Source organism: Lates calcarifer, unplaced genomic scaffold (assembly GCF_001640805.2).
Source record: "Lates calcarifer isolate ASB-BC8 unplaced genomic scaffold, TLL_Latcal_v3 _unitig_5086_quiver_549, whole genome shotgun sequence".
Lineage (NCBI taxonomy): Eukaryota > Metazoa > Chordata > Actinopteri > Centropomidae > Lates > Lates calcarifer.
Genome location: NW_026117286.1, coordinates 91,940 through 104,485, shown reverse-complemented (window position 1 = coordinate 104,485; position 12,546 = coordinate 91,940). Strand labels below are relative to the sequence as shown.

The window sequence follows — 12,546 nt, the reverse complement described above, 5'->3', positions numbered from 1 at the left end:
CCATATTTATTTTTCTGCCTCTTTGTAAACTAACTGTAAACAAACAGGAAATATGAACACAACATTTAAAAAAAACACCATTTTCAGAACAAACAGCTTCTACAGGTAAAAATATCCTGAGCTGTTCTGGATCCCGTCAGTTTGAACTGTATCACCGGCAGAAATCAAGCCTCAGACCAGAACAGACCCTCCACCATGTTTCATTCATCCCTCTCCCTCCAACTCTTCCTCTTCCTCTGGATTCATCGTTCCATAATAGCTTTAGCATGTCTCAGCCTTCTGAAAACATGGTTTCTTTCCACAAACACCATCCTGATCATCGTCCTTCAGACTGTAGGAGATCACCTCTATAATCCTGCTCACTACAGCCACAGGCTACATCCAGTGATTACACTGATCAATAGATCTGATCTGTGGTATTAAAGTTTAACCAGCAACAACACACATCTACATCTGTTTTATGCGGCAGCTAGCTGCTATATCTGAGATGCTAACTGTAAGCTAGCTAACAGCATGTCATGGTCAGTCTGAGTCTGGTTCTGTTCGAGGTTTCTCCTCTGTCTCTCCTCTGTCCACCATGAGCTGCTCATGGTGGATCTGTGTTAATATAATAAGACCTGCTCTGTTTGTACAGTGTTCATCGTCATGTTGTTTGCTCAGAGTCTGATTCAGCAGCTGACTGAGAGATCATCTCTTCATCTACTCTGTTTCTATTCACTTACCCTCCATCCACTGTCAAATACAAGTTTCCTACTTGGAATATTTCCAAAATTCTCCAGCATAGTTTTGGGAAATTTACTGGAAGTTTTCTGCCAACCCCAGGAGATGTTTGCAGCTGAGACAAAGACTCTGAGTCCAGTCTGTGTTGTCTGAGGACTATCAATCAATCAATCAACTAATCCATCTAAACTGCTAACCTTCCCCTGACTTTACAACTTCCTGTCTGTTCACTCACAGGATCGTGTCTCAGTCTGTACAGACGTCTCTCAGTCTCTCACCTGTGTCTCACCTGTGGACACCTGTCTCTCACCTGTGGACACCTGTCTCTCACCTGTGTCTCACCTGTCTCTCACATGTCTCTCACATGTCTCTCACCTGTCTGGACTGACCTCAGTCTCCAGAACTGCAGGCTGCAGAAAATAAACAGTAGAAGAAAAGGACGGCGCAACAGGTGAGACTCACCTGCAGAGGTTTGAATCAGTGTTTGTGTGGCGCCCCCTGCTGACTGCTGCTGCACTGTAAAAAATATTACACTGTAAAACAAACTCCGTTAAACAGATTAAAGTGGTTCAGACTGAAGCTGCTGCTTTATTGATCTGTAACTGATTTACTCCTGATCGATCAATCAGTCTGACAGTCTCTCTCATTCACTCCACTTTATTTAATTAGCATCACACACACACACACACAGACTCAAACACACTTCACAGTAAAAGTTGAGAGTTTTCCACTCGTTTTTACTGTGAAGTGTGTTTAAGTCTGTGTGTGTGTGTGTGTGTGTGTGTGTGTTGGACTCAGTTCATTTCCTGTCAGAGAGGGGAGGAGGGGGGGACAGAGAGACAGATTGAAAACAGACGTTGTCTCTCTCTCTCTCTCTGTCACTGTGAGTCTATGTCTCTCGCTCTTTTTCTTCCCTCAGTGCAGCAGATCCCACCCCCCCCCACCCCCACCTCTCCCCCTCCCTCCCTCCCTCTCTCTCTCCCCCTCTCTCCCTCCCTCTCTCTCTCTCCCACTGTGAGTCAGTCTGTTTCCATTCGTCGTCCGTCTGGAATGAACTCAGGCTGAAGAGAAGAAGAAGAGGAGAGAGGGACGGCAGAGAAAAACACTGAGGAAGAAGAAGAAGAAGAAGAAGAAAAGACGAAGAAGAGGAGGAGACGAAGGTCTGAACAAACTCATCTTTTCTTTCTTTCAGTCTTTAACTCTTTCGCTGTGGTGACGAGCGTCTGATGAGATTCTGCTGATTCAACTTTCTTTATTACTGCAGTACGACGGTGTACTACTGCTCCGTACGCAGTACCTGGTCTGATAGTATTACTGCAGTACGACGGTGTACTACTGCTCCGTACGCAGTACCTGGTCTGATAGTATTACTGCAGTACGACGGTGTACTACTGCTCCGTACGCAGTACCTGGTCTGATAGTACCACGTGTACTCAGAGTACTGCATCGTTCAGAGTAAAATCTGTCGTCAGATCCTGACTCTGTTCCAAGTGTGAACCTGATCAGCTGATCTCACCTGCTCAGGTACGACAACTCGTTCTCCCGCTTCACTGTCTGAAGGTCAAAGGTGACCTCAGCCTGTGATTGACAGCTGTCCATCATCTGGTTTGAACCAATCAGGAGGCAGGAAACAACCTTCACCATGGAGGAGTGACGGACAGGTGACACACCTGCTGATCAGGTGAGAACATGTTGTCACATCATTAACTTCATGTGGTAGGAAACCCCCCAACTCCAGGACTGACTCCAGGACTGATGAAATACACACACACACACACACACACACACACACACACACAGTGATGTCTGAGTCCAGGATAAACAGGTGAAACTGTGATTTCGATGTTTGTGTTTGCTGAGCTTTGATTGGCTGACGTATTGCTGTCGTTTGACCTGCGTCACCTCACCTGTCTGTCTGTCAGCATGTCAGGCGCTCAGTGACATCATCAGTGACATCACAGCGTGCTGCAGGACCGACTGACCTCAGATTAGCAGACAGCTGCTGAGCTGTGATTGGTTGTGACCGTCCTCCTCGCCACTGCCCACAGGAAATACCTCACTGTTTATTTTTCTTCTTCGGTGGTCAACTCGCATTCCTCCCTCACACACGATCAATGAAGCCTGTCATTAGCCGAGAGCCATGGGGCCGCGCTCTGATTGGTCGACTGAACTCAAGCTTCTTTTTCTCTAAAAGAAAAAAATCCCCAAGTCCCCCTTTGAAAACACACACACACACCACACACACACACACACACACACACACACACACACACAGAGGAATGTGTGTTCAGGTCTGTTTGAAACATCAAACTTCAGAAACGACCGAAATGATTTAACAGACATCAACTGTTTGTGTTTAACACAGCTGCAATAAAACTACTGACACCACAGAGTAGTGGTAGTAGTAGTAGTGGTAGTAGTAACAGTTATAGTAGTAGTAGTAGTAGAACAGTAGTAGTAGTAGTAGCAGTAGTAGTTTTTTTTAAAGTACAATATTTGAGTAAATGTACTTAGTTACTTTATAAGATAAGATTATATAGAAACAGCAGAGTCAGACTTTTATTCTGAAATCTTTCCTCTTTGTGTTGTTATTGGTCAGGATCAGTGGCCACGATGGCGTCCACCAGAGGACAGACAGGAAATCTGAACCTGCTGCACTTCCTGTTCGGTAGGTAACAAACAAATAAAACATCAGTAAGAGTTCACAGGTGGAGTGATACCTGTCTGTCTGCTGACCTCTCTGCAGGTGTGTTCCTGGTGTGTCCTGAAGGGGGCCTCTGTCTGGAGCTGCAGCCATCAGCACCTGAAGTTCTACTGAACCCAAACTCCAACTTTACTGTGGTGAGTAACACCTGTCTGTCTCCTCAGGTGAGATCAAGTACCTGTCTGTCTCCTCAAGTGAGTTTGGGTACCTGTCTGTCTCCTCAGATGTGTTCGGGGTGGAGTCAGGTGACATGGCAGTTGCCTCAGGACTCTCGGGTAGACGGGGTTGTGGTGGCGAATCAGGGATCCAGCAGCGTTCTGCAGCTCTTTAACGTCACCTGGAGGAATTCTGGGAGATACACCTGTGAGGAGGCGTCGTCCTATCAGAGCAGAGAGATCGATATCTTCATACCTGGACAAGGTGACGATGTTCATCATGAACTGATCTGAATCTGTCCCACCTGTGAGACCTGATAGTCCTGACCCCCCCCCCCCAGGTCCAGATGAATGGTTTGTCCCGTTGGGGCCAGGTGTGGTGATGAAGGAGGCGGAGGAAGATACCATTCCCTGTGTGGTGTCCGACCCACGCCTGAATGTCTCGCTGTACGAACGTCCCGGCAGGATGGCGGTTACCGGGACGACCTATGAGCCGGGCCGCGGTTTCACGGGTCGACTGAATGACACGTCATACGTGTGCTTGGCCGCCCGTGGAGCTGAGGAGAGAGAGTCCCAGGTGTACTACGTCTTCAGCGTCGTAGGTGAGTTAATCCGACCGAGTTTGATTAGATCAGGATCAGACTGGACTGAGTTCATCTAGATCAGATTTGATTTATGAGATCAGTTTACATAGATTACATTACTGTCTGACCATTTGAACTGTCTGTCTCTCTCCACCTCTCAGTTCCTAAGGTGATGGAGGTGGACCTGACGGTGTCCAGCAGTGTGTTGAAACAGGGTGAGGTTCTCACTGTGAACTGCACCGTCAAAGACACTGAGATGGTCTTCTTCTCCTGGGACTTCCCCCGCAGACAGGTACCTGTCTACCTGCCTGTCAGTCTGTCTGTTTGTACTCATCCACCTGTCTGGGCTCTGGTAAAATCTGTTAATTGGACCTGTCTGTGTTGTGTCGGTTCAGGAGGTGGAGCCTCTGACAGACTTTCTGCCCAATCGGATCCGCTCCTTCGTTAACATCTCCACGGCAACAGTGGCAGATTCTGGTAGGTGCAGACGGCGCAGAGGGAACACAAGTCTCATCATTTGTTTACAGTAATTCTTCAGTAAAGAGCAGACTGGTCTGTCGCTATGGTATTGTTTGGTCAGGGCTCGGTTGTTGGGGTTGCCATGGTGATCTGATGAGGTTGTGTGTTTCCTGTAGGTGTGTATGTGTGTGCGGTGCAGGAGACGATGCAGGGACGAACTGTGACGAAAAACATCACAGTGACAGTACTGGGTCAGTACACACACAAACACACAGGTGAACACACACAGGTAAACACACACAGGTAAACACACACAGGTAAACACAAGTAAACTCAGGTAAGCTCTCAAAGGTGCACACACAGGTTAACACACACAGGTAAACTCTCACAGGTAAACTCTCACTCAGGTAAGGTGTCTCTCTGCAGATCGAGGTTACGTCTACCTGTGGCCCTCAGGTGAGCCCAACGTGTCGTCTCTCCTCCACCACACGGTGGAGTTCAGCGTGGAAATCGACGCTCACCCCGCCCCCACTGTCCTCTGGACCAAAGACAATCAGACTGTTGCCACGGAAACCACCTCCATCTCCACCACACACCTGACGGGCAGCAGGTAGGTCAGAGATCCAGTACAGTTTGGTCTGATCCTGCTGATTGATTGATTGATTGATTGATTGATTGACTGGCATGCAGGTATGTGAGCACACTGATGCTGGTTCGAGTCCAGATGGACCAGACCGGAAATTACAAGGCAACCATTTCCAATGACGACGACAGTGATGAAGTTGTCTTCAACCTGGAGGTCAAAGGTCAGAGAGAGACAAGTCATTGTGTGTGTGTGTGTGTGTGTTTACCTGCGTTTACCTGTCTGTGTGTGTGTGTGTGTGTGCAGCGCCCCCCAGGATCACGTCTCTGACGGAGGTCGGCAGTAAGGCGGTGCTGTGTGTCAGTGAGGGAGCCCCGCCCCCCTCTGTCACCTGGTACACCTGTCACAGCACACACAGGTAATTACACACATGAAAATAAACACACATGCACACACACACGTTGCCATAGTAACAGTGTGTGGTGCAGGTGCAGTAACGTGACGGGCGGGTGGAGGAGCCTATCAGCAGCCTCAGAAGGCGTGTCTCTGCAGGAAAACACCACTGAGATGGAGGAGAGGGGGGTCACCCAGGTAACCAGTGATGTCATCAGTGACATCATCAGAGGGGAGAAAAGGCTCTGAAGTGTAATGACACACAGTTGATTGACAGGTGTGTGTGTCTCACCTGTGCAGGTACGCAGCGTGTTGACTCTCCAGGCTCTCAGCGCTCTGTCAGCTGTTCGCTGTGAAGCCAAGAACTCTGCAGGACGACGAGCCCGAGACCTGCGAGTCCTGTCCCCCTGTACGTACTGATACTGCAGTACTACTGCAGTACTGTAGTAATGTACATTATGAAACTCTGGTCTCTATATAAAGATGCAATCTCTTTCTCCACCTGTCTCTCTCTCTACCTGTCTCTCTCTCCACCTGTCTCTCTCTCTCTCTCTACCCGTCTCTCTTTCTACCTGTCTCTCTCTTTACCTGTCTGTCTCTCTCTACCTGTCTCTCTCTCCACTTGTCTCTCTCTCTCTCTCTCTCTACCTGTCTGTCTCTTTCTACCTGTCTCTCTCTCCACCCGTCTCTCTCTCTACCGGTCTCTCTCTCCACCTGTCTCTCTCTCTCTTTACCTGTCTCTCTCTCCACCTGTCTCTCTCTCTCTTTACCTGTCTGTCTCTCTCTACTTGTCTCTCTCTCCACCTGTCTCTCTCTCCACCTGTCTCCAGCTCTCCTGTCTCAGGTGGCAGTATTAGCAGTAGTCCTGGTTCTGGTCGTCATCGCCGTCTTCTTCCTCATCATCCTCATCCTCCTCTGGAGAAAAGTTAGTATCCTGTGTGATATTTAGTAGTAGCGCAGTACAGCTGCAGTACTGGGCTATATTCAGTCAGCAGTATTTCCTGGTTGCCATGACAACATGAGATCCTGTTGGATAGTTTTAAACATTTTGAGGCTTTTATTTTTGTGACCTGAGATGTGGTCGTTTCTTCCTGTTCGTTAGAAACCTCGTTACGAAGTTCGCTGGAAGGTGATCGAGTCCGTCAGTCCTGATGGACAGCAGTACACCTACCTGGACCCCACCCACCTGCCCTACAACTCCACCTGGGAAATACCACGAGACAACGTAGTACTAGGTAATACCACCAGACAACGTAGTACTAGGTAATACCACCAGACAGCATAGTACTGGGTAATATTATACCCAGAATAATCCTATCTTAAACCCCCCCCCCCCGTCTGTCTCCAGGTCAGGTGCTGGGTTCAGGTGCGTTCGGTCGTGTCGTCGAGGCAAACGTCTCTGGGTTGATTCACTCTCACTCTACAACTAAAGCGGCTGTGAAGATGGTCAAACGTACGTATGTGGTCACAGTTTGGTTTCAGAGAAGTCGAGATCTAAAGCCACAGTTTTTGTTTCCTCTGTGCGTTCAGCGAGCAGTGGTGCAGTTCAGTCTCTGATGTCGGAGTTGAAGGTTTTGGTTCATCTTGGTCCTCACCTGAACGTCGTCAACCTGCTGGGAGCCTGCACACGAGGAGGTACACTCTTTAATCCTGACCCTAAACTGAACCTCGTCTTAACCCGCTTTCATCCTAAACTAATCTTAATAAATGTTAACCTAACCACTCCGCTCTAGGTCTCTAGAAGTACTTCCTGCTGCCCCTTGCTCAGACCTTGCTCTTTCAAATTAAAAGCCCTGAGTGATGCTCAGCCCTGGTTGATCCATATCAGACCAGTTAGTGAGGGAACCACTTACTGCAGCATAAAAGACGTTGACAGTCCTGTTGTCATGACGTGAGGACACACATCAGATCAACATCAACACAACTGATCTCAGACCAGGTGTTAACCCCCTGCCTGTCTGTCCGTCCAGGCCCTGTCTACCTGATCACTGAGTTCTGTCGTCATGGAGACCTGGTGAACTACCTGCAGAGGAACAAACGCACCTTCCTGCAGAGTGACACACACGCCAAGAGGTCAGTGCACACACACAGACATGAATCTCTCTCTCTGTCTGTTTGTATTGAGTGTGAGTGTCTCTCACCTTGCAGCGACAGTGATGGAGGTTACATGGACATGAATAAAGAGGAGAGCGCTCAGTACGTCGCCATGCAGGAGCTCCGCTACGCCGACATCGAACCCGCCGTGTACGAGACGCCGTACACACCACCAGGTGATGGAGATATGACAATATGCTTCACCTGTCACCTGTCTGTTAATACATGTAGTTCACTGTGTACAGGTAGTTCACCGTGTACATGTACACTGAACAATGTCAACACAATATGGAAGCTCATTTCTGCCAGGAAAAACTAAATTAGTAAGTAATTAGTAAGTCATAATAATGTCACTGATATTATTATTATTAGGAACTAATAAATAAATGACTTCATGTAGTCATACAGTGTTAGATTTATAATTATAACTTTAGTGAAGATAAGTTACATTATTATTAAATCTGAAGCAATTATCATTCTCAAACTAAATATTTATTTTGTGTTTCTTAATTCTGAGTTTGGGAAATTGTGAGTTTCAGTTGTAACTTTGAAACTTATTTTAAAATAAGGTCATTAATGATCGAAACAGTATAACATTTAGCTTACTACAGAAGATACTTTACAGATTACATTACTGCCTGTCCTTCCTCTCTCTGTTAGCAGTATTGATCTTCCATCATTAATGTATTGATAACATGTATTGATAAGTATCTTCGTGATGTTACTCATCGTGTTGTTCTCACTCAGACCAGCAGGAGGCGTCCTCTCTCCTCCTCAGTGACTCTCCTGTCCTCAGCCTCAACGACCTCCTCAGCTTCGCCCACCAGATCTCTCAGGCCATGGACTTCCTCTCCTCCAGAAATGTAAGAGAACAGTGATCCACTGATCAGATGACTGATAAGAACTTTCTGTTGTATGTTAACATGTCAGATCAGATGTTGACCTGTTGGATCTGAGGCCTGAACTACAAAGAGAGTTGAACCTCCACTGGTTTAACTCAGGTTCTGGTTCAGGGTTTGTCAACCCCGACTTTACCTGAGAACCTGAGTTAAACCACAGGAGGTTCAACTCTCTTCGTACTACAGGCCTCAGGTTTTGGATCAGGTGTTGACCTGTTGTTTCAGGTGTTGACCTGTTGGATCAGGTGTTACCATGTGGTGTCTCTCAGTGTGTCCACAGAGACCTGGCAGCGAGGAACGTTCTGGTTTGTGAGGGGAAGCTGGTCAAGATCTGTGACTTTGGTTTGGCTCGAGACCTGATGAAAGACCAGGACTACATCACCAGGGGAACCGTCAGTGAACGAGTTTAATTAACTTGATTAACCATGACTGACAGAGTTCACAGGGTTCACCAGCAGCTGTCTGTTCATGTTGTTCAGAGCTTCCTGCCGGTGAAGTGGATGTCTCCAGAGAGTATCTTCCAGAACATCTACAGCTCTCAGAGCGACGTCTGGTCCTACGGAGTCTTGCTGTGGGAGATCTTCTCTCTGGGTAAACCAGTCTGTCCAGTATCCATCTACACACCAGTCTGACCAGTATCCATCTACACACCAGTCTGACCAGTATGAATCTGCATCTCTGCGGTCTCTGTATGCTTTTTGTCCCAGGTGGGAGCCCGTACCCCGACCTCCCCATGACTCAGGAGTTTTACTCTGCTCTGAAGAGAGGATACAGGATGACCCGACCTGAACACGCTCCTCATGACATGTACGACACAACGCACACATGACACGGCACAACAACACACGTGTGTGTGATACACAACATGCTAACACATGTTCTCTGTTCTCTGTAGCTTTGAGCTGATGAAACAGTGCTGGGAGGAGAAGCCTCAGTCCAGACCTCCGTTCTCGTCTCTGGTCATCTCAGTGGGAAACATGTTGACTGACGACTACACAGAGGTGCAACCAGAATCTTTAACCTGACGTTAGATCTGAGAACCAGAACCTTTATCCTGACTTTAGATCTGAGAACCAGAACCTTTATCCTGACTTTAGATCAGAGAACCAGAACCTTTAACCTGACTTTAGATCTGAGAACCAGAACCTTTATTCTGACTTTAGATCAGAGAACCAGAACCTTTAACCTGACTTTAGATCTGAGAGCCAGAACGTTTAACCTGACTTTAGATTAGATCAGAGAACCAGAACCTTTAACCTGACTTTAGATCTGAGAACCAGACCCTTTAACCTGACTTTAGATTAGATCAGAGAACCAGAACCTTTAACCTGACATTAGATCAGAGAACCAGAACCTTTAACCTGACATTAGATCTGAGAACCAGAACCTTTAACCTGACTTTAGATTAGATCTGAGAACCAGAACCTTAAACCTGACTTTAGATCAGAGAACCAGAACCTTTAACCTGACTTTCGATTAGATCAGAGAACCAGAACATTAATCCTGACTTTAGATCTGAGAACCAGAACCTTAAACCTGATGTTAGATCTGAGAACCAGAACCTTTAACCTGACGTTAGATCAGAGAACCAGAACCTTTAACCTCACTGTAGATTAGATCAGAGAACCAGAACATTAAACCTGACTTTAGATCTGAGAACCAGAACCTTAAACCTGATGTTAGATCTGAGAACCAGAACCTTTAACCTGACGTTAGATCAGAGAACCAGAACCTTAAACTTGACTTTAGATTAGATCTGAGAACCAGAAGCTTTAACCTGACTTTAGATCTGAGAACCAGAAGCTTTAACCTGACTTTAGATCTGAGAACCAGGTCCAAACTAAGTCTGATCAGTGTTTCCTGAACGCTGTGACAGTGTTTAAGGCTGAATGTTCTTCACCTGCTCTGAAGCTGCTTCAGTGTTTCAGTCTTTTCAAATTCTCCGTCCTCAGAAAATGAATCTGCCTCAGTCTGATGTTTTCCTCCTGTTCCCTTCTCAGATCCAGGTCATTCAGTCTGATTCAGGCTCAGTAAATGTTGTTGTTGTTGTTGTGCGTCAGCGTTACCTCCAGCTGACAGAGAACTTCCTGAAAGGAGAAAATCCAGCTGTTGTTCGATCCAGACTGAGTTTATCCAGAGCTGCTGAAGAACTGACGGACAGACAGACAGACGCACACGGTAACACACACAACAACACAACAACACAGCAACTAACAGACGCACATTTAACACTTCTCTGTGGTCAGTGTCAGGAAACTGAACTCAAACTCCGCCCTCTTTTCCCACACAGGAAGCCCCGCCCCTCAGGTGAAAATTAACCTGTCAGAGGCGGAGCCACAGGAGCCAGGCCCCTCCCACGGCACTTACATCATCCCGATCGCTGATGTCACCATAGAAACAAGGAGCAGCGCTGCGCTGGACGCAGACAGGTACGAGTAACAAGACTGACTGATGATGATGAAGATGATGAAGGTGATGGTGACGTCTGTTTCCCCTTTAGCCCTCATTCCTCAGATCCGGCCCCCAATGCACCAGGACCACAGGAAGTGACATCACCGGAGGGTGAACAGGAAGCTGAGGAACCTGCTGCTTCTTCCTGCCGTCCTGAGGGAGAGGAAGAGAGCTGCCTGTGAAGGCTCCTGGTGCCTGACAGACAGAGCAGAGGGGTGAAATAACGCCCTCACTTCCTGACCCAGTCATTGATAAGAACATGAGGTAACCTGGGCTATTGTCCCCTCAGCAGGGACTGTAAGGCTGCCAGAAGAAACCTGCTTTAACCAGGTGTTTTGCTATCTGAATCCTGTCTGAAAGTGTGTATATCAAACAGTGAGTATTCAGCAGGTCCTGGATCAGATTTATACCTTTATACTCCTTCATGTACTCTGTGTATCACTCTGAGGCGTCTGTGTTTATTCAAACTGCTTTTAGAACCTTTTTATTAAAACATATAAAGTGCTGCAGTTCATCAGATATTTATTTAACTTTATTATTGATCAACTCAGATTTAAAAACAGGTTTTCGTGTTGTTAAAAAATTCTAAACTTACGATCAGTGAGTATTGATTATTGAATGATCTGATTTGTAACTACATTATTTATCCATTAATCCATTAATCAATCCAAACAGTGTTTAAACGTCCCCACTGAACATCAGACTGTTATTTCTTTATTGATTTAACTTTTAGTTCCAACTTATAAACCTGAGCCTGTGTCACAGAAACTTCCTGACCTTCAGGTCCTGTCTTACCTGTGTGGTAACCATGGTAACCAGGGTTTCCTGCTCTCAGGTCAAATCAGTTTTTAGTTTATTATAAAAAATATGTCATTTTCATTTGGAGGCAAAGTCAACTCAGAACACGGGATGTGACACAAACACAGAGTTTCACAATAAAAGACTAAATATAATAAAACAAAATATAAAAAAGCATGAAAAGAATCAAATTAAATAAGAAAATCAAACCTAACCAGGAGGAGGTGGAAAAGTTAAAGGTCCTCCTGTCAGGGGTCTTCACCTTAGCCCGCCCCCTCCGTCTGGCCCCGCCCCCATCAGTCTGACTCCGCCTGCAGTTTTTCCTACTTCCTGTTGTTATGTGGGACAAAGAGAAGTTCAGAAATGTGCTGAATGTCAGAAAAGTTTCTTCCATCTGTTTCCTCAGAAAAGAAGAATCTGTTCTTCCTCTTTTTTTTCTCAGTCTTTGAAACATCAGATTTCTTTTAAAGTTTCTTTGCTTCATTAAATCTCAGACAGACTCGTCCACATGTTCAACATCAACATTATGTTAATGAAATGAAATACTTCATTACAGGTAAAAGTCCTGTGTGATAGGCTGAAGTACTCCCTCCTGTAACTGATACAACTGATATCATTACTGTTTAATACTGACACTGGTCATAGAGACGTCTTTGCATGTTGAATGAGTCCTGGATGATACAGTTACTGTGAGTTACTTTCAGCC

General features: G+C 46.3%; 1 protein-coding gene across 6 annotated transcripts; it reads left to right on the top strand.

Annotated features, from left to right (window-relative positions):
- Nucleotides 1-1,722: 1,722 nt before the first annotated feature.
- On the top strand, nucleotides 1,723-11,551 carry LOC108873646 (platelet-derived growth factor receptor beta). 6 transcript variants are annotated; one of them, XM_018661952.2, is made up of 28 exons: nucleotides 1,723-1,880; nucleotides 2,245-2,401; nucleotides 3,320-3,388; nucleotides 3,467-3,561; nucleotides 3,649-3,844; nucleotides 3,921-4,181; nucleotides 4,325-4,455; nucleotides 4,559-4,640; nucleotides 4,799-4,873; nucleotides 5,049-5,232; nucleotides 5,313-5,428; nucleotides 5,512-5,623; nucleotides 5,694-5,796; nucleotides 5,899-6,007; nucleotides 6,429-6,523; nucleotides 6,701-6,833; nucleotides 6,947-7,051; nucleotides 7,129-7,233; nucleotides 7,569-7,671; nucleotides 7,747-7,868; nucleotides 8,440-8,555; nucleotides 8,861-8,983; nucleotides 9,071-9,182; nucleotides 9,299-9,398; nucleotides 9,487-9,592; nucleotides 10,592-10,769; nucleotides 10,882-11,020; nucleotides 11,092-11,551. In XM_018661952.2, the coding sequence occupies exons 3-28, from the start codon at nucleotides 3,334-3,336 to the stop codon at nucleotides 11,222-11,224; spliced, it is 3,189 nt and encodes a 1,062-aa protein (XP_018517468.1). In that variant the 5' UTR covers nucleotides 1,723-1,880; nucleotides 2,245-2,401; nucleotides 3,320-3,333; the 3' UTR covers nucleotides 11,225-11,551. The 6 variants fall into 6 exon arrangements, with proteins under 6 accessions (XP_018517468.1, XP_018517465.1, XP_018517469.1 ...); XM_018661953.2 differs by having other exon boundaries at nucleotides 1,724-1,880; nucleotides 10,652-10,769; XM_051068633.1 differs by adding an exon at nucleotides 2,041-2,244 and having other exon boundaries at nucleotides 1,747-1,880; nucleotides 2,341-2,401; nucleotides 7,569-7,868; nucleotides 10,652-10,769.
- The last annotated feature ends 995 nt before the right edge of the window (nucleotides 11,552-12,546 follow it).

Coding starts and splice junctions, on each gene's coding strand:
- LOC108873646 (XM_018661949.2), top strand. CDS start 3,334: ATGGCGTCCACCAGAGGACAGACAGGAAATCTGAACCTGCTGCACTTC. Junction 4,641..4,798: donor GGCAACAGTGGCAGATTCTG/GTAGGTGCAGAC, acceptor TGTTTCCTGTAG/GTGTGTATGTGTGTGCGGTG. Junction 9,593..10,651: donor TGACTGACGACTACACAGAG/GTGCAACCAGAA, acceptor GTTGTGCGTCAG/CGTTACCTCCAGCTGACAGA.